At 45.0% G+C, this 19,431-nt stretch overlaps 1 protein-coding gene across 5 annotated transcripts in view; it reads right to left on the reverse strand.

The window, feature by feature from the left end:
* The window catches only part of ZNF143 (zinc finger protein 143), an 88,545-nt gene that overhangs the window by 40,271 nt on the left and 28,843 nt on the right, over positions 1-19,431 (reverse strand). For all 5 annotated transcript variants that reach the window (XM_030560399.1, XM_030560396.1, XM_030560398.1 and 2 more), the window contains 6 exons: positions 9,568-9,686; positions 8,691-8,783; positions 8,052-8,135; positions 7,737-7,817; positions 2,843-3,039; positions 288-362 (listed from right to left, as the gene is read on the reverse strand). In XM_030560399.1, the coding sequence (XP_030416259.1) occupies positions 288-362; positions 2,843-3,039; positions 7,737-7,817; positions 8,052-8,135; positions 8,691-8,783; positions 9,568-9,679 (642 nt within the window). In that variant the 5' untranslated portion in view covers positions 9,680-9,686. The remainder of the gene's footprint in view (positions 1-287; positions 363-2,842; positions 3,040-7,736; positions 7,818-8,051; positions 8,136-8,690; positions 8,784-9,567; positions 9,687-19,431) is intronic.

Raw genomic sequence — 19,431 nt, forward strand, 5'->3', positions numbered from 1 at the left:
ACCTGGCTCAGAGCTAAATATTTGGCACATGAGTGCTGGAACAATTTGTATAGTGTGGGTGCTGAGAGCCACTGAAAAAAAGTATAGACCCTGTATATAGTGGAAACCACTTCAAGCCAGGGAATGCTGCAGTATCCCCTGCACCCCTAGTTCCACCCCTATGATTTGGCATGCTTCCAGCTGTTATGAGGAAGGTGAACACTTGCACTGTAAAGACTGTTGGGCACAGAAGAGACAGAGAAAATAAAAATCCAGCAGATCCAATTATATTGTACAGTGTTACATACCTGCATTTTTTTCTCTTGTTCATTTTCACCTATCATTCCTGAGCTACTAACACTGTCATTTCCATCAATAGACACCTGAAAATAATATGAAAGAAAAAAATTAAAATTATTTACCCATTACTTTTCTTCAGTGAATAATGCAAAACGGAAAGGACTCAGCTTCTGAGGGTGCACACTCATTCATAGCTCTGTTACTCCATCATCTTGAAACATGGCTACCATACGGTATATTAGCTCTTAAAAAATGTAAAATCCCACTAAAGTCATCCATGTTATAACAAAAGCCTTGTATAACTACCAAAGTGCTGAACTTCTTAAGGTTGTATTAAAATAAGGAGGGAGAGCAAGGACCATATTTGTCCCTGATTTAACTACAGTGACTTCAAGAGCTAGTTCTGTCACCAATGACTTCAATGAAGTTAAATCAGGGATGAATTTGGTTCTAAATCTTTCTTATAAGCAAACAATTTCCATCATTGTTATGTGCATGAAGTTCCTGAAACTATTAGTAAAGGGGACATGATGGCAAATTTAAAACTACAGACCAGATCATGCCTTTACAATGGCCCCTTTGATCTGTTCCAATGGCACAAACCAGACAGCAAAGGATTCCTCCAATGTGGGAGAATTCACCATAACCATTTCTACACTATCCCCAAAGCTTCTGGCACAGAAGCATACCAGTACATGACCAGAATGCTACAACCCTTGGGGACCAGTGCAGATCTTTGCCCTTGCTTAGCTGTGCTAAACACAACTCAGTCTGAGATAGATTTCATTCTAAGAAAGAAACTTTAAGAACAGTTAAACTACCAGTATAAATTAATATTACACACCCACACACAAAAATATGTTAAAAGAACATTAAGGTTGTACTCAAAGTTAGGAAATGCCAGGATTAAGGTTTGCTTGCTCTACTGTCTCTTTGCCAGTGCAGTACAAGTACCAATGGTTATCATCCAGGAGCTGGGACACTGGAAGACTGAAAACTTAAGAAAACTGCTGCTCCTACAATTAGTTTGTCCCTCATGTTTTAGTCTTCTGCATAATGTGATGTTTTATCTAAGCAGAATCTCTGAACTGCTATGCTCCATTGCAGCTTCTGTGCATAAAACGTCAGCTTTTCATTTTTCTGATTAAAAAGCATCTCTTCAAAGGACCTCCTGCCAAACTCAGTAGCTGTCTAGTTACCTCTCTTTCTTTAGTGCCTCATATCATGCCACCATCACCAATCTATACACTGGATCTTTCCATTTTGCCTCAAAAAAGGATCACCAACACTACAAACCTCATCATCATTTTTTCTGAAGAGAGCCATTTTACTCCTCTCCACTTTCAAATGATTGTCCTGTCAATTTTTGGGGGGGGTTGGGGGTGCGGGGGAAGGGAGAGTAATCTTCTCTTACCTTTTCGATCACCTCTCAAGTCAGCCTGGCTTTCAACCAGTTCATTCTACAATGTGCCCTACTTCATGGAGTCAATGTCTACTTCTGATACTGACAATGGATCCCTCATTCTTCTTATCCTGTTTGAGATCAGTACCATTTTTAATATCATCAATACTCTATCCTTCTTGAGTGCTTTGAGTAAAAAGGTGGTGTCTCAATACTCCTCTTTTTGCTTTGAATCCTCCTTTCTATCTACTTGTCCTTCCTTTCTGGTGGAGGCTGTTCGCCTTGCCCTCATCCTTAACAGATAGTTAAATTGATGGTCCATTTCCCCATATAATGACATAGTCAGGGACATTTCACTGGAACCTTCAACTTTGGACAAAACTCTCATGATGACAACAGCCAGCTCTGCATCTCCTTCAGCTCACTCTCCAATTGTCCTATTTCCCATCAAACCGCCAGCCTGGATTCTGACCAATACAGATTACATCTTGATTTCTTGTACCAAATATACTTCTTTGCTCTCTTCCATATCTCTGTTATCACTCTGCTTAACTTACCCTCAATGACAGAAAAACTGAATCGTCCTTCATCTCATGCTGTCTCTTCCATTCCATAAATCACTTGTCTGTAAAGATGCCTCAACATCATCTCTGGAACTTTAGCAGACTTCATCCTTACCCTAACCCTTCCAACAGCAAGCTCATGACTTTATCTTTTGTCTCAACCACTGCAATTCCTTTTTCTATAGTCCTCTTACATCCAATGCTTTGTAAACTTCAGGGAGTTCCTACTCTCCATTACCTTCACTGGTTTCCTAACCACCTTTTAAATTATTCAAAATCACCCTTATGGTTTTCCATATATTTGCTTCTACTATACCCCTGTGATTTTCTATCCACTTACACATTTGCTATCTCACTCTGCACCTTCAGTATTTAACTTTATGATCCCTACTGCAACTCGACACAGTTTGAAGTTACATCTTTTATTTGTGAGGCCTTGTCTATTAGAAATTCATCCTTTTCCATCTTCCAAGCTTCTGAATAATTCCTCTAATTAATTCTCATCATATATCTTAGTTTACAAGATCTCTGTGTAAAAATGTATTGTGATGCTATATATTAAAGAAATTATGTACAGATAAAATGTACTATAATGTACCTTGGCTGCATATTGCTCCAAAGCACTGATGGTATCTGGATCAATTGTAGCATCTCCCGTATGCAGGCCTGCTACTGTGCCATCAGCTTGAATAGCTAAGATGGTATCTGACTGTGGCATTTGAACAGTATGGTGAATGTAAGCAGTGGTTCCATCTTCCAGCTGGACTGCCTGTAATGCACTCTGGTCATAACTGTCTAAGAAATAATATTAAAAACACTGTTAAGACAGGGAATGACTATAAGAGTCTGCATTTCTCCAATATAAAGGCATCACGTATGTGAAATTATCAATACATACTAAAATGCTACTGATGAATACAGTAGTTTAGAAAATTGCTATCAATACCACAGGTTGAATTTGTTGTAAATGATTACTTACCCCAAAACACTTCTATTTCTGCATTACAGAAATTACAGCATTACAATTAGCCTAGCTCTTACTTACGAAGTGTTACACCATATACTTTGAAATTTCTACCCTCTAGTGATCAATCAATTGCTGACACTGTCTGTTTTAGGATTTGTATACCAGCTTCCTGTAGACTAAGAATGCAAGCATCCTTTCAACGGCTAAAGCAATGTTTTGCCATTACTTTAAAATTACATAAAGGTTTAAACACTTTGCATATGGCATTGTTTACAGAAACGAGTACTCTGTGGGAAACTAATAAGCAACCACAACAATAATTTCAATATTAAGCTCATATAAAGATGTAGGGCTTGAAATATTTACCCAACATCTACTAGCCTGAGAAGTAAGTCTTCCAATCAGGTGCAAATACCTGTGCTGTCACTCCCCTCAAAGCCATTGTAACACACAGTCCCACTGGGGATTCACTACACTGTTTAGTCAGCAACTCTTGTTAGGCCTGATATACTCACTACACCTAACATTGCTGTGATGATATATACCCGAACAACATCATGTAATACATCATTGGAAAACTAATAACTCACTGATTATTAATATTCTTGTGTGATGTAAAGAGTTATAAATATGTGCTAGAATTATGTTCTTAAAAGGCATTCGGCAACCAATGAATAATCACTATCTACCTTAGACAAAGGAATGTGTATTTGCTTGTCTGACCAGCCTGGTCACCAGGCAGAGACAATGAAGGCACATTTATATAAAAGATAAAAAAAAAAAGCCATTAAACTAACGAGCGTGGGAGAAAGCCTCTTAACTATAAAGATAGCAGGGTCTGAACCTCAAATATAAGCAGTTGAATCAGCTGATTGTCTACAATATTACTGTATTATAAAAATGTATTGAGTAAGAGGTTTTATGAAAGCCTATGATACACTAGTGATTAATATCAATGTAAAATGTATGCACTAACACTATATAATGAACTACAGATATGTGACATTGCACCCCATAATACTTAATAGAAATACGTATATGAGTGTAAATATGACATAACTGGAATATGTTTTATGTTGGATATGCTATGTAACATATCTCTGCAAAGGTTATGATCTACTGGATATATTCATCCTATTTATATGCACGTATCATTTTTTTATTCAAAGTCAAGTATATAGCCAATATTCATGTTTGATTTTAAGTAGCCTCAGGGTATGTCTACATCTACAATTTTGCAGCGCTGGTTGTTATAGCTGTATTAGTACAGCTGTATAGGGCCAGCGCTGCAGAGTGGCCACACTTACAGCAACCAGCGCTGCAAGTGGTGTTAGATGTGGCCACACTGCAGCGCTGTTGGGCGGCTTCAAGGGGGGTTCGGGGAACGTGAGAGCAAACCGGGGAAGAAGACCAGCTTCGCCACGATTTGCTCTTGCGTTCCCCGAACCCCCCTGCAAACCGCAGGGAAGGAGACCTGCTTGCACGGGGGTTCGGGGAACACGAGAGCAAACCGGGGAAGGAGACCAGTTTCGCCGCGGTTTGCTCTCGCGTTCCCCGAACCCCCCTGCAAACCGCAGGGAAGGAGACCTGCTTGCTCGGGGATTCGGGGAACGCGAGAGCAAACCGCAGGGAAGGAGACCTGCTTGCTCGGGGGTTCGGGGAACGCGAGAGCAAACCGGGGAAGGAGACCTGCTTGATTACCAGAGGCTTCCTCAGGTATGCTGGGATACCTGCTTATTCCACGGAGGTCAAGAAAAGCGCTGGTAAGTGTCTACACTTGATTACCAGCGCTGGATCACCAGCGCTGGATCCTCTACACCCGAGACAAAACGGGAGTACGGCCAGCGCTGCAAACAGGGAGTTGCAGCGCTGGTGATGCCCTGCAGATGTGTACACCTCCTAAGTTGCAGCGCTGTAACCCCCTCACCAGCGCTGCAACTTTGTGATGTAGACAAGCCCTCAGTGAAGCAGTTGGTCAGCTTCTTGAGAAAAGACTTTTCTCAGTAAGTGCCCAATCAAGAAACACTTAAGCTAACAATGAACTTTGAGAGATGTCAATCCACATCTGAGCTTTCCTGGGAATGTGACATTGGCCTGTAAAATTCTGAGTAATGCACGGACATGTGACTTGCCCATGTGACTCCTAAACTCCATCTTGCAGCTGGATTCTGCATAGGAGAGGAGAAGGGGTTTCCACCCACAAGAAAAAGTCTATTTAAGCCCCTGAAAACCCCTCCATTTTGTCTTTAACTGACTCAAGAGATAGCCTCTCCACCCCAAAGGATACCTGAAAGAAACTGGAACAAAGGACAGTAACTACAGGGATGTGAGTGTTTGCTGGACCAAGACTAGAAGGAAGCTAGTCTGTAAAAGAGGCTTATTGGAACATCTCTGAGGGTGAGATTTACCTGCATTTAGTTTTTTACTGTATTAGGCTCCCAGGGAAAAAGGGCTCAGATGTAGCCACAGCACATCACGTGGCAGTCCCAAAGGGGTTTCTGTGACCCAACCTGTCACAAGATAATCTCTGTTCTTATGATTTAAAGTCTGTGACCACACACAGGGAGAAACAGGTTTTCTCCCAGACAGGAAGGAAGGCAACTACCTACTTGTCTCCAATGTAAATTAAGCAGTGTGGAATAAAAACAATGGAAGCCCAATTTCCATATAAATCAGCAGGGGGAGGGAGACTGCACCCCTGGAAAGCCTCCCTGCTTTGTGAAGCAGGGCCAATGAAATTTGGGAAGATAGCATGGTGTCTAAATCCCAGCAGGACTTACTTTCCAAATAATACATTTCAAAGGTTTACTGGACTGTAAAAGGAAAGGGGGAAAAGAACCCCATAGTGGTTCCAGAGTCCGCCAAGCAGGACTTGCTTAGGCAAGGATTAAAAGTTAACTTCAGCAAGTACCGGTCTCTGAAGTGTATTTTTACTTTTGTTTGTTTGTAACCATTTCGGTCTTTATTCCTTATACTTGATATCACTTAAACCTATGACTTTTTTGATTAATAAGCTTGTTTGACTTTTACTTTAAATCCATTCTATGCTGTGACTGAAATAAGAGAATTTGTCAAACTGCAGTGAAATTAATGAACTGCAGTTTATTCTCTCTTTGCAGCAGCAACAAACTTAACTTCTGTGAGTGTTCCAGAAGACAGCTGGACACTGCAGGGAGATGTCTCAGGGAAATTCAGGAGTTGGGGTTCACGGTTACTCGTAAGGCAAAGTTTGGATTGGTAGAGTCCTGAGGAGTTTGCTGGCAAAACAGACAAGCTGGTGTGGCAGGGGAATTGTCACACAGCTTAGCAGTAGCAAAACTCTCACTTGCTGAGGCTTAGAAGGTAACTCAGTGACTCGCAAGTCTGGGAGCCCCTGCAGATTATCACACAGGGAGACTGTTTTGGGTAAATTAAGGACTGGGAGGGTGTTTGGGTCACTGCAAAAATAACTGGATGGTGGAAGCCAGGGTGTGACCTGGATGCTTGTAAGGCTGTCGATTGGCATCAGGGCTGTGAGCCACAGGAGCATAGCACTGAAAGCATAGAGTTGCAGGGCAGGTTGTGTCACAACCCCTCATTGGTCTGAGTTAAAATGTCACACCCACACTGCAATGTAAAGGTATAAAAGAACGGTATACTATGTACGATATGTAAATCACACAGATAACTAACTTTCACAGATTCAGGATTTTTAGTAGCAAAGTGAAACTAGCAAGACTGGTAAATTTTCACTCTGGTGTATCTTGGGAAAGCCATAAGCAATAGCAGAGGCACAGCTATCTTTTTATGTGCACACTCAAGAAGCCAGCAAAACATCAGTTTATGCTTAGTCCATATTTTTTTCTTCAGAACCATAAGATCTAGAAATAGTCACTCTCCTGTGTCAGATTTGGAAAGTATTCTGATACAGGAAGGAACGACTTCTAATGTGATAATGAAGGAGAGGGAAAATTTTACATTGTCCAAGTCCTTTGGTGAAGTACACCAGTACTGGTACGACATTATTTTTCCCTTCTTGTGAAGGCCAATCTAAAGTTGAATTTAAAATAAAATATATGTGCATACTTGACTGTCAACTATGGAGTTCTTTGTGTGTTACATTGATAGGTCTTCCAAAAAGTACCAAATCTCACCCACAGGGTATTTAAAATATCCCTAGAGCTCAAGAATCTAATTCAAGTGATGCCTGCTTTTTTCTGGTTTCCTTTTTTCATTTCCAGATCCAGTCTTTCCTGAAATTAATACAAAGGTTTAAATTCTCTAGAAGTAGCATGCCTGTTTCTTTGTTAAGATTCCAGGATAGCACACAGAGATGTCCAGCAATCTTCTGATCCAGTCATTTACTACTACATTCTGAATGGGGAAATCTAGATGTTCCTATTTAAATGCACCAAGTCATTTACAATAAGAATACTTGTAAATATGGTCATAATCTAAACATACTGTCAGAAGTGGTACTCTAGAAGATAAATTACAATTAAAATGTTTCATAATATAATGAATCACACTTCAAAATGCAGTTTACCTTTTGAGGCGTGATGAATAAATGCAGTAGTTCCATCTTCCAGCTGAACTGCCTGTCCATCTTCCAAGCGCAGACTGTCCCCTGTTGGGGGGAGGGAAAAGGAGGAGAAGCATAACTTTAGGCATCACCAATCATAAATGTATTTGATTTAATGTTCTAAACAGATTAGTAACAGCATGCACTAAAAATATTAACCTTCAAAGAAATATTAGACATCTGAAATGATTGTAACAATGTTTTATTGATTCTAACAATACCATGTTATATCAATGCAGTCAATATTTTAAAACATATTCATGGATGTAATACACTTACTACTTTTTGGCATGGATACATGTTGAACATAGGCAGCAGAGCCATCTTCTAGTTGAATCACCTGGCCATCCATTAATTTACCATCTGAAACACATTATATTTATGTAAAGGATCCTATATGACACGTCACATTTTAAACCATACCACTGAAACACTCTGGAATAAAGTATTTCACAGAACAAAAATACAGTTTAACAAGTATTAACCACAGTATTAGGACATGTAAAGTGCTTTGAGATCCCAGGATAAAAACACTAAATAAAGGGCAAAATGTTGTTATTACAAACAGACCAAGTTTAGAAAACTAAACTTTTCAGGCTTTTCAATATGTAGGACGTTACTATTTAGTATGAAACTTTAAAGAAAGGCCATCTCTTTTTCAGTTGACTTCCCTGTTCTATAGTTAGTACTGGTTTTTGTACTGGTACTAGCATAAGTAGTAAATATTTAACTTATAGTAGGGCTCAAAGACCCCAGTTGGGATCAGATCCCCATTGTACTGGGTGCTATACAAACAAGCAAATGAATACTCTGAAGCACCTGGCATTAGCCACTGTCGGAAGACAGGATACTGGGCTGACCCAGTATGGCCATTCTTATGTACAGTGAAGAATTATTGATTTTTAGTCAGACACATACCTTTAGAATTGTGCTGTATATAAGCAGTGGAGCCATCAGCAAGCGTAACTGCCTGCAAACTTACACCTTCCATGTTTTCTAAATTGTCACCATCTATTGGGGAAAGAAGTTTATTTACAGTATTGCCAACTTCATATGCTCTAAAATTGTGAGTCAAGGCCCAAAAAATCATAAGATTTACTTAAAAGCTTTTTATTAGCCTTTTGATTTTGAACCTTTGGGATACACTGAAGTCACATTAAGTTTTTATCCATAAGCATGAGAACCAAAATGTTTTATTTTAAATAAAAGCTGAAATTCTCATGAAATAAAATGGCTTGAAAACTGGGGCTTTAAGAAGAACATCTAACATCGAAGACACAATAAAATAATGAGAAAAGGCAGTATTACATGTACGTAATGTTAATCATTGTTCTGTGCATCATTTTGAATAAAATATAGTAATTAAGCAAAAAGTTTTATACTTTCATAAATATTAAGCATGGCCCAAAAGCATCAACATGTTAATATCAGTCCTAAAACACATAGACTCAGTTTTACAGAAAGAATGGTAATTCCAAATTGTATGTAAATGATGTACAAAATAATCTAAAATTGTAATGCTATATTTTAATTTGATTGGAATCAAATTTTATATCACAAATGCAGTTATTATTTTAATTAAGCAATAATTTCATTTCAGAATTAAATTAAATTTCAGATTAATCAAATACACTATCGAAAACCAATTTGTGTTTTTTTTTCTTATTTTCTCCATTTGCAATACATAACATCACTCCAAAGTTTAAAAGTTCAACAGGGTACATAATCTGCTTTTTCTGAATGTAAAATTGCAAACCGCATGATGATGTGGAGATAATTTAACCTGAATGCTCACCTTGCACAGCTACTGCTTCTGTCAAACAGAGAGTTACATGCTGAGCCTCCATCCCTCCTCCAGAAAACTCAGTCATTCCCTGAGAGTCTCGATTTATCTGGGCTAATAACATGGCTTATCTGGAAACAAACAGCAAGTTTACAAAACAAAGACTCAGAACCATAAGGAGTAACATCAAGAAATTATGTAAAATTTTATTCCATTTTTTGGATGACGCACAAATCCTAGAGGTTAAAAACAATCCTACTTTAACCAGAATTTCACTTAGCGTGTACAGATATTTTGTTTTACCTACCTCACAGAGATGGTACAAATATTTATTAGTTTCAGGAAAGTGCTTAAAAGATGAAAAAAGTGCTACATGAAATGGCCAACTATTATTTTCATGAACTTTATCACAGAGTAATTGCTAGATTTTAGGTGGGTCTGACTCTATTTATACTTCAATTAAACTTTAGGAATTACACCACAAATTAAGGCTTACTAAGCTATAAAAAGTATTTGGGCCAGTTTACACTGTACTATAATTTCTTTTCAGACTTAAAAACAACAACTTTAACAAATCACACATGGCCACATGGAGAACCCCTTGTAAGTCCTATTAAAAAGTCAGTCGGACTACCTATGCAAGTAACTGCTCAACAGTAAGACTAAGCCCTGGTCTACACTACGAGCTTAGGTCAAATTTAGCAGCCTTAACCCTGCATCCATCCACATGACGAAGCCATTTTTGTCCACTTAAAGGGCGCTTAAAATCTATTTCTGTACTCCTCCCCGACAATGAGATTAGCGCTGAAATCGGCATTGCTGGGTCAAATTTTGGATAGTGTAGACACAATTCGACGGTATTGGCCTTCGGGAGCTATCCCAGAGTGCTCCATTGTGACTGCTCTGGACAGCACTTTCAATTCAGATGCACTGGCCAGGTACACAGGAAAAGCCCCAGGAACTTTTGAATTTAATTTCCTGTTTGGTCAGCGTGGCAAACTCAGCAGCACAGGTGACCATGCAGATCTCATCAGCAGAGGTGACCATGGAGTCCCAGAATCGCAAAAGAGCTCCACCCTGGACCGAATGCGAGGTACTGGATCTGATCGCTGTATGGGGAGATGAATCTGTGCTATCCGAACTCCATTCCAAAAGACAAAATGCCAAAATATTTGAAAAAATCTCCTAGGGCATGAAGGACAGAGGCTATAACAGGGACGTGCAGCAGTGCTGCATGAAACTTAAGGAGCTGAGGCAAGCCAACCAAAAAACTAGAGAGGCAAATGGCTGCTCTGGGTCAGACCCCCAGCCTGCCGCTTCTATGATGACCTCCATGCAATTCTAAGGGGTGTCCCCACCACTACCCCACTCCTGTTCCTGGACTCCTGCAACGGGGGAGTCTCTGGGATGAGGATTTTGGGGACGAGGATGATATAAGGAGGAGAAGGTTGAAGATAGCACACAGCAAGCAAGCGGAGAAATCGTTCTCCCTGACGGCCAGGAACTGTTTATCACCCTGGAGCCAATACACTCCCAACCCTCCCAAGGCGGGCTCCTGGACCTTGAATGTGGAGAAGGGACTTCTGTGAGTGTACTTTTGTAAATATAATACATGATTTAAAAGCAAGCGTGTTTAATGATAAATTTGCCCTGAAGACTTAAAGAAATCAAAAGACTGTGGCTTACGATGGCTACCTGCAAGCCGAATTCTGTTGCCCGGCCCTGCATGTGTAATCTCACACACCAAACCGGCAGGCCCTCAATATAAGAGGCAAAATGCAACCTTGTACTCTAAAATGTGTCTTTTTAAACACTACTCTCCCTTTTTTTCCCCTACCACAGCACAAATGTTTCAACACTCCCCCTATCATCTCTGTCCCAAAGGCTAGCACAGATAAAAAGGTGAAAAAAAACCACACTCGCGATGAAATGTTCTCAAGCTCATGCAGTCCTCCCACACTGAAAGAGCCCAGCAAAATGCGTGGAGGCAGACAATGTCAGACTCCAGGAAAGCACAAAATGAACATGAGGACAGGAGGGACGCATGAGAGGAGAGATGGCTGGGGCAAGAGGAGAGGTGGCGGCAGCATGATGAGAGGAGGCAGGTGGCAATGCTGAGGCTACTGGAGGATCAAACTGATATACTCTGGCATATGGTTGAGCTGCAGGAAAGGCAGCAGGAACATAGACCGCTGCTTCAGCCCCTGTGTAACCGACCACCCTCCTCCCCAAGTACCAGAGCCTCCTCACCCATACGCCCAAGAACGTGGGGAGGAGGGGCTCTGGGCACTCAACCACTCCACCCCAGAAGATTGCCCAAGCAACAGAAGGCTGGCATTCAATAAGTTGTGAAGTGCAGTTTGGCCTTCCCTCCTCCCCCACCCCACCTGGGCTACCTTGGCAGTTCTCTCTTTATTTGTGTATCTAATTAATAAAGAATGCATGAATTTGAAACAACAATGACTTTATTGCCTCTGCAAGCGGTGATCAAAGGGGGGGGCAGTTGTTTTACAGGGAAGTAGAGCGAACCATGGGGGTGGGTTTTCATCAAGGAGAAACAAACAGAACTGTCACACCGTAGCCTGGCCAGTCATGAAACTGGTTTTCAAAGCTTCTCTGATGCGCAGCACGCCCTGCTGCGCTCTTCTAACCACCCTGGTGTCTGGCTGCTCGTAATTAGCGGCCAGGCAATTTGCCTCAACCTCCCACCCTGCTATAAACTTCTCTCCCTCAGTCTCACAGAAATTGTGGAGCACACAGCAAGCAGTAATAACAATGGGAATATTGGTTTTGCTGAGGTCTAACCAAGTCAGTAAACTGCGCCAGTGCACTTTTAAATGTCCAAATGCACATTCTACCACCATTCTGCGCTTGCTCAGCCTATAGTTGAACAGCTCCTGACTACTGTCCAGGCTGCCTGTGTATTGCTTCATGAGCCATGACATTAAGGGGCAGGCTGGGTCCCCAAGGATAACTATTGCATTTCAACATCTCCAATGGTTATTTTCTGGTCTGGAAAGTAAGTCCCTTCCTGCAGCCATTCAGACAGACCAGAGTTCCTGAAGATGTGAGCGTCATGTACCTTTCCTGGCCATCCCACATTGATGTTGTCCCTTCTGATCCACGAGTGCTTGCAGCAGCATTGAAAAGTATCCCTTGCGGTTTATGTACTGGCTGTCTTGGTGCTCCGGTCCCAAGATAGGGATATGTGTTCCGTCTATCGCCCCTCCACAGTTAGGGAATCCCATTGCAGCAAAGCTATCCACTATAACCTGCACATTTCCCAGAGTCACTACCCTTGATAGCAGCAGCTCAGTGATTGTGTTGGCTACTTGGATCACAGCAGCCCCCACAGTAGATATGCCCGCTCCAAACTGATGCAACTCCAGACAGCTACCGGTCAGTCGGAAAAGCTTCCACAGAGCTATCACCGCTCGCTTCTCAACTGTGAGGGCTACTTTCATCTTGGTATTCTTGCTCTTCAGGGCAGGGGAAAGCAAGTCACAAAGTTCCATGAGAGTGCCCTTACGCATGCAAAAGTTTCGCTGCCACTGAGCGTGGTCCCACCAGTCTGTGCTTGTTTCCTGGGCCCAGAATTGGCGTTCCACAGCATGAACCTGCCCCATTAGCATCATGATGTCCACATTGCCAGGACCTGTGCTTTGAGAGAAGTCTGTGTCCATGTCCTCATCACTCTCATCACTGCGCTGCTGTCGCCTCCTCGCCTGCTTCTGCAGGTTCTGGTTCTGCATATGCTGCAGGATAATGCACGAGATGTTTACAACAGTGATAACCGCCGTGGTGATCTGAGCAGGCTCCATGCTTGCCGTGGTATGGTGTCTGCAGCAGAGCAGAGTTCCAGCGGAAGCGGCGGATGACGGAATAGATATTTATAGAGAGATGCCACAAGAATAGATATTTGTAAAGAATTGCAGTGGAAACGGGAGCCCATGGCAGCCAACATGGAGAAATTTGCTATCGATCGAGACAGGAGAGCAGAATAGCAGCGGAAGCAGAGGATGACGGAAAAGATGGTTACTCACCTTTGTAACTGTTGTTCTTCGAAATGTGTTGCTCATACCCATTCCAATAGGTGTGTGTGCGCCGCGTGCACATTTGTCGAAAGATTTTTACCCCAGAAACACTCGGTGGGCTGGGTCGCCGCCGGGAGTGGCGCCATTATGGCGCCAGATATATACCCCTGCCGACCCAACGGCCCTTCAGTTCCTTCTTGCCGGCTACTCTGACAGAGGGAAAGGAGGGTGGGTTTCGAATGGATATAAGCAACACATCTCAAAGAACAACAGTTACAAAGGTGAGTAACCGTCTTTTCTTCTTCAAGCACTTCTCATATCGATTCCAATAGGTGATTCCCAAGCCTTACCTAGGTGGTGGGGTCGGAGTGAGATGCTGCAGAATGCAAAACTGCTGAGCCAAAGCCTGCATCATCTCTTGACTGTTGAACCAGAGCATAATGGGAGGCAAAGGTGTGGACCGAGGACCAGGTAGCTGCGCGACATATTTCCTGGATTGGTACATGAGCCAGGAAGGCAGCAGATAAGCCTGAGCACTGGTAGAATGTGCGGTGAGATGGCTTGAGCACTGGTAGAATATGAGCCAAGTCATAACTAGTGCGGATGCACGCCATCACCCAAGAGGAGATCCTCTGGGAGGAGACAGGTAGGCCCTTCATTTGGTCTGCCACTGCGACGAAGAGTTGGGGCGATTTACGAAAGGGCTTTGTCCATTCGATATAAAATGCGAGCGTCCTACAGACATCTAGGGAGTGCAATTGTTGCTCCTGTCGCAATGTGTGTGGCTTCGGGAAGAAGACCGGAAGGAAGATGTCCTCATTGATATGGAAGGCGGATACCACTTTAGGGAGGAACGCTGGGTGTGGTCGCAACTGCACCTTGTCCTTGTGAAACACAGTATATGGAGGGTCCATCGGGGGCGCCCGAAGCTTGGAGACTCGTCTGGCCAATGTAATGGCTATGAGGAAAACTGTCTTCCAGGACAAGTATAGCAGCGAGTAAGTTGCTAACGGCTCGAATGGTGGAGATATAAGTCTGGTTAAGACCAGGTTGAGGTCCCAGGTAGGGGCAAGGCGGCGTACTTGGGGGTATAGGCGCTCCAACCCCTTGAGGAACCTGGAAACAATAGGATGTGAAAACATGGAGCGGCCACTCTCCCCTAGGTGAAAGGTAGAAATGGCCGCAAAGTGCACCCTCGATGATACCGCTAGACCCTGCTGTTTGAGAGACCAAAGGTAGTCCAGGATGGTGGGGATCGAGATCTCAGTGGGGAGTAACATTTTGCGTTTCGCACCAGCAGGAGAAACGCTTCCACTTGGCCAGATACGTAGACCGAGTGGAAGGTTTCCTGCTATCCAGGAGTATTTGTTGTACTGAGGCAGAGCAGCGTAACTCTGACTGGCTCAACCACGCAGCAGCCATGCCATGAGGTGAAGGGACTGCAGGTTTGGGTCGTAAGTCTGTCGTGGTCCTGAGTTATGAGGTCTGGGTGAAGAGGCAGGGTAATTGGGCTGGCTATCGACAGGTCGAGCAACATGGTGTACCAGTGCTGCCTGGGCCACGCTGGGGTGATCATGATCAAGCGAGCTCCGTCCCTGTGGAGCTTTAGCAGGACGCTGTGAACCAGCGGGAACGGTGGAAAGGCGTAAAGCAGTTGGCTCGCCCACGGTATCAGAAAAGCATCCGAGATGGAGCCCAGGGAGAGACCTTGGAAGGAGAAGAACATCTGGCATTTCCTGTTCTCGCGGGAAGCAAAGAGGTCTATGCGGGAAAATCCCCACTTCCGGAAAACAGAATGAATAATGTCCAGACGGATCGACCACTCGTTAGAGCAGAAGGATCTGCTGAGTTGATCCGCCAGAGTGTTCCGAACCCCTGGGAGAATGGACGCTACCAGGTCGATTGAGTGGGCTATACAAAAGTCCCAGAGTTGAATGGCTTCCTGACAAAGGGGGGAGGACCGTGCCCCTCCCTGTTTGTTTATGTAATACATGGCCATTGTGTTGTCTGTGAACACTGAGACACAACGGCCTTGCAGATGCTGTTGAAATGCCTGGCACGCAAGACGGACTGCTCTCAACTCTCGGACATCGATGTGCAAGGTCAGCTTCTGAGATGACCAAAGGCCTTGAGTGTGAAGATGTCCAAGGTGAACACCCCAGCCGAGAGATGACGCATCCGTCATCAGGGCCATAGAAGGCTGGGGCGGATGGAACGGCATCCCTGCACACACCAGGGAGGGCGTCAACCACCAGTCGAAGGAGCCTAGGAGTCTCGGGGGAACCGTGAGGATCCTGTCTATATTGTGTCTCCCCAGGTGGTATACTGAGGAGAGCCAAGTTTGAAGGGGACGTAGGCATAGCCTGGCATGCTTGGTCACGAACGTGCAGGCAGCCATGTGACCCAGAGGCCGAGACAAGTTCGAGCCAAAGTGGTTGGGAATTTTTGTAGGTCTTGTATAATAGATATTATTGCGTGAAACCGCGGCTGTGGTAAGCATCTCCTGGTGAGATTGGAGTCCAGAATGGCCCCAATGAACTCTATTCTTTGCGTGGGAACCACACAAGAGTTCTCTAGGTTGATCATCAGGCCTAGCTGGATGAATAGGTCCTTGACGATGCCCACGTGCCGCGTTACTTGGGTCTCGGAAGCCCCGCGTATGAGCCAATCATCGAGATACAGGAAGACGTGTATGCGTCGACAACAGAGGGAGGCAGCGACTACGGCCATACACTTTGTGAACACTCTTGGGGCTGTGGAGAGGCCAAACGGAAGGACCATAAATTGGAAATGTTGACGGTTGATCACAAACCTGAGGTACCGTCTGTGCGGAGGATAAATGGCAATGTGAAAATACGAGTCCTTCATATCGAGGGCGGCATATCAGCCTCCAAGATCCAAGGATGGGATGATGGTCCCCAGGGATATCATGCGGAACTTCAACTTTATCAAGAACTTGTTGAGTCCCTGCAGGTTTCGAATTGGTCTGAGACCTCCCTTCGCCTTGGGGATTAGGAAATAATGGGAGTAGAACCCCTTACCCCTCAATTCCTCCGGTACCTCCTCTATAGATCCCATGGGAAGGAGGGACCGTACCTCCTGCAAGAGGATTTGCTCGTGAGAGGGGTCCCTGAAGAGGGATGAGGATGGGGGATGGGAGCGAAATAAACTGAAGGCGGTATCCAAATTCTACCGTGCGTAGGACCCAACGATCTGAAGTTAGTTGGGTCCACGCAGGGAGGAAAGAGGAGAGGCGGTTGCAAAAGGGAGGGAAATGATCCTGTTGAACAACTGGTATGTCGTCCTCGGGCACACCTTCAAAAGTTTGATTTAGGTCCCACAGGAGGTTTGGCGGGGCCGTGATTCTGACCCCGTTGGGGTCCGGACTGCCATCTATGATTGCCTCAGCCACGCCTCCTGCCGAAGTCCTACCGCTGTCTAGGCGGGGGGTAAGGGCGCTGAGGCTGGAGCTGGAAGGGTCTGCGCTGAGTCTCTGGTGTGTGTGTGTGTGTATATCCCAAGCGAGCGCATGATCACCCTATTGTCCTTCAGACTCTGCAGCCTGGCGTCAGTCTTTTCCGAAAATAGGCCCTGACCTTCAAAGGGCAAGTCCTGTATCGTATGCTGCAATTCAGGTGGAAGCCCTGACACCTGAAGCCATGATATTCACCTCACGGCAATTCCTGAAGCCAGAGTTCTGGCTGCAGAGTCAGCTGCGTCTAACGAGACTTGGAGAGAAGTTCTCGCCACCTTCTTTCCTTCCTCCAAAAGGGCCACAAATTCTTGACGTGAGTCTTGGAGGACTAGCTCTGTGAATTTCTCAACCGCTGCCCAGGTGTTATAGTTATAGCGGCTAAGCAGGGCTTGTCGGTTTGCCACCCTGAGTTGGAGGCCCCCCGCAGAGTAGATTTTACGGCCCAATAAATACATGCGCCTAGCCTCCTTTGCTTTTGGGGCATGGGCTTGCTGGCCATGGCGCTTCCTTTCGTTAACCGATTGGACGACGAGGGAGCAGGGAAGAGGGTGTACGTACAGGTACTCGTACCCCTTAGATGGCACCATGTACTTCCTCTCAACTTCCCTAGCAGTGGGCGGAATAGATGCTGGAGACTGCCAGATGGTATCAGCTTTCGCTTGGATCATCCGAATGAACGGTAAGGCCACCCTTGTGGGAGTGTCAGCCGACAAAATATCTACCACTGGGTCCTCTATCTCTGGAACCTCCTCCACCTTTCATATTCAGAGCCACACGTCTCAGGAAGTCTTGATGTGACCTTAGGTCAATTGGTGGAGGGCCTGAGGAGGATGTCTCTGCCACCGCTTCATCTGGAGAAGAGGAAGAGCAAGAGGAAAGGCCAGGGATCATCGGGTCCTCCATTGTCTCGTGGACTTGGGTGACGTCCGGCCCCGATGGGTCCTGAGGGTCTGGTGCCTGAATGGGAGCGTCCTCTGTACCCGCAGGAAGGGGGCGGCTAACAGTAGCCTCCGGCACCCGGTGCTTCGACGGTATGGAGTGTGATGGCACTGGAGGTCCACCTTGGGCTTGGTGATATGCCCAAGGCATCCAGAAGGACCACTGATGAGGTCCTTGGTCTTGAGCCTGGGTCTTTTGGAAGACACAGCTGGGTACATCTAAGTCACGGTCCTGTGCATAGGAAGCACTGTCTGCATGGGATGACATAGATGCATGTCAAGACAGCCAAGGAGGAGCTGAAAATCCCTGAGAATGGTCTCCATTCCTGGGTAGTCTGTCTGTACACTGCACCAGAGAGCGGTACCGGGCGCGAGACCAGGACCTGCGACCGGAACCGGTGCTGGGAGGTAGACCGGGACCTTGAAGCTCGACACCGGGAGCGGCTGCAAGAGGTGCAGTGCCGGGAGCTTGATTGGTACAGAGAGTACAGGGCCGGCGAACGGAGTCTTGAACGGTGCCGCGAGTGCGACTGGTACCGAGATGGAGAACAGTACCAGGACTGCGAGCGGCGTCGGGACTGGGATCGGCTTGTGACAGGCCGAGCACGGTTTGAAACCCAGTGAACCCGGCATGGGCCTCGGCACCGGGTGAGGGGAAGGGGCTAATCCCCGAACCCCTCTTTACTATATACGCTAACTATGTTAAAGAAAATAATAAACTAACTACAAGTATAGAAATTTGAACTATATACACAATAATAACGAGATAACTATGAGTAGCTAGGGAGGTGGAAATCAGCTAAGTCGTGCTCCACTGTTCCAACGACCGACATGGGCGGTAAGAAGGAACTGAAGGGCCGTTGGGTCGGCAGGGGTATATATCCAGTGCCATAATGGCACCACTCCAGGGGGCGACCCAGCCAACCCACCGAGTGTTGCTAGGGTAAAAATCTTCCAACGAACGTGCACGCAGCGCGCGCACACCTATTGGAATTGATATGAGCAAGCACTCGAAGAAGAATAAATATTTATAGAGAGATGCCACAAGAATAGGTATTTATAGAGAACAACGAGCGTACCTGCGAGATGGATTCATGAGAGCAGGAGAGCAGAGTTGCAGCAGAAGCGGGAGCACATGACAGCCAACATGGACAAATTCGCTATCGATCGATACAGGAAAGCAGAGTAGCAGCAGAAGCAGTGGTTGGAATGCCAGTTTTTTCGACCTATTGCACCATCTGCGGCCAGAGCAGGAGAGCAGAGTGGCAGTGGTGGTTCGAATGCCAGTTTTTCTGAACTATTGCACCGTTTGTAGCCAGAGCTGGAGAGCAGAGTGGCAGCAGCAGCAGTGGCTGGAATGCCAGTTTTTCTGACCTACTGCACCATCTGCGGCCAGAGCAGGAGAGCAGAGCGGCAGCAGAAGTGGTTG

This window comes from Gopherus evgoodei, chromosome 4 (assembly GCF_007399415.2).
Source record: "Gopherus evgoodei ecotype Sinaloan lineage chromosome 4, rGopEvg1_v1.p, whole genome shotgun sequence".
In the NCBI taxonomy this organism is placed as follows: domain Eukaryota; kingdom Metazoa; phylum Chordata; order Testudines; family Testudinidae; genus Gopherus; species Gopherus evgoodei.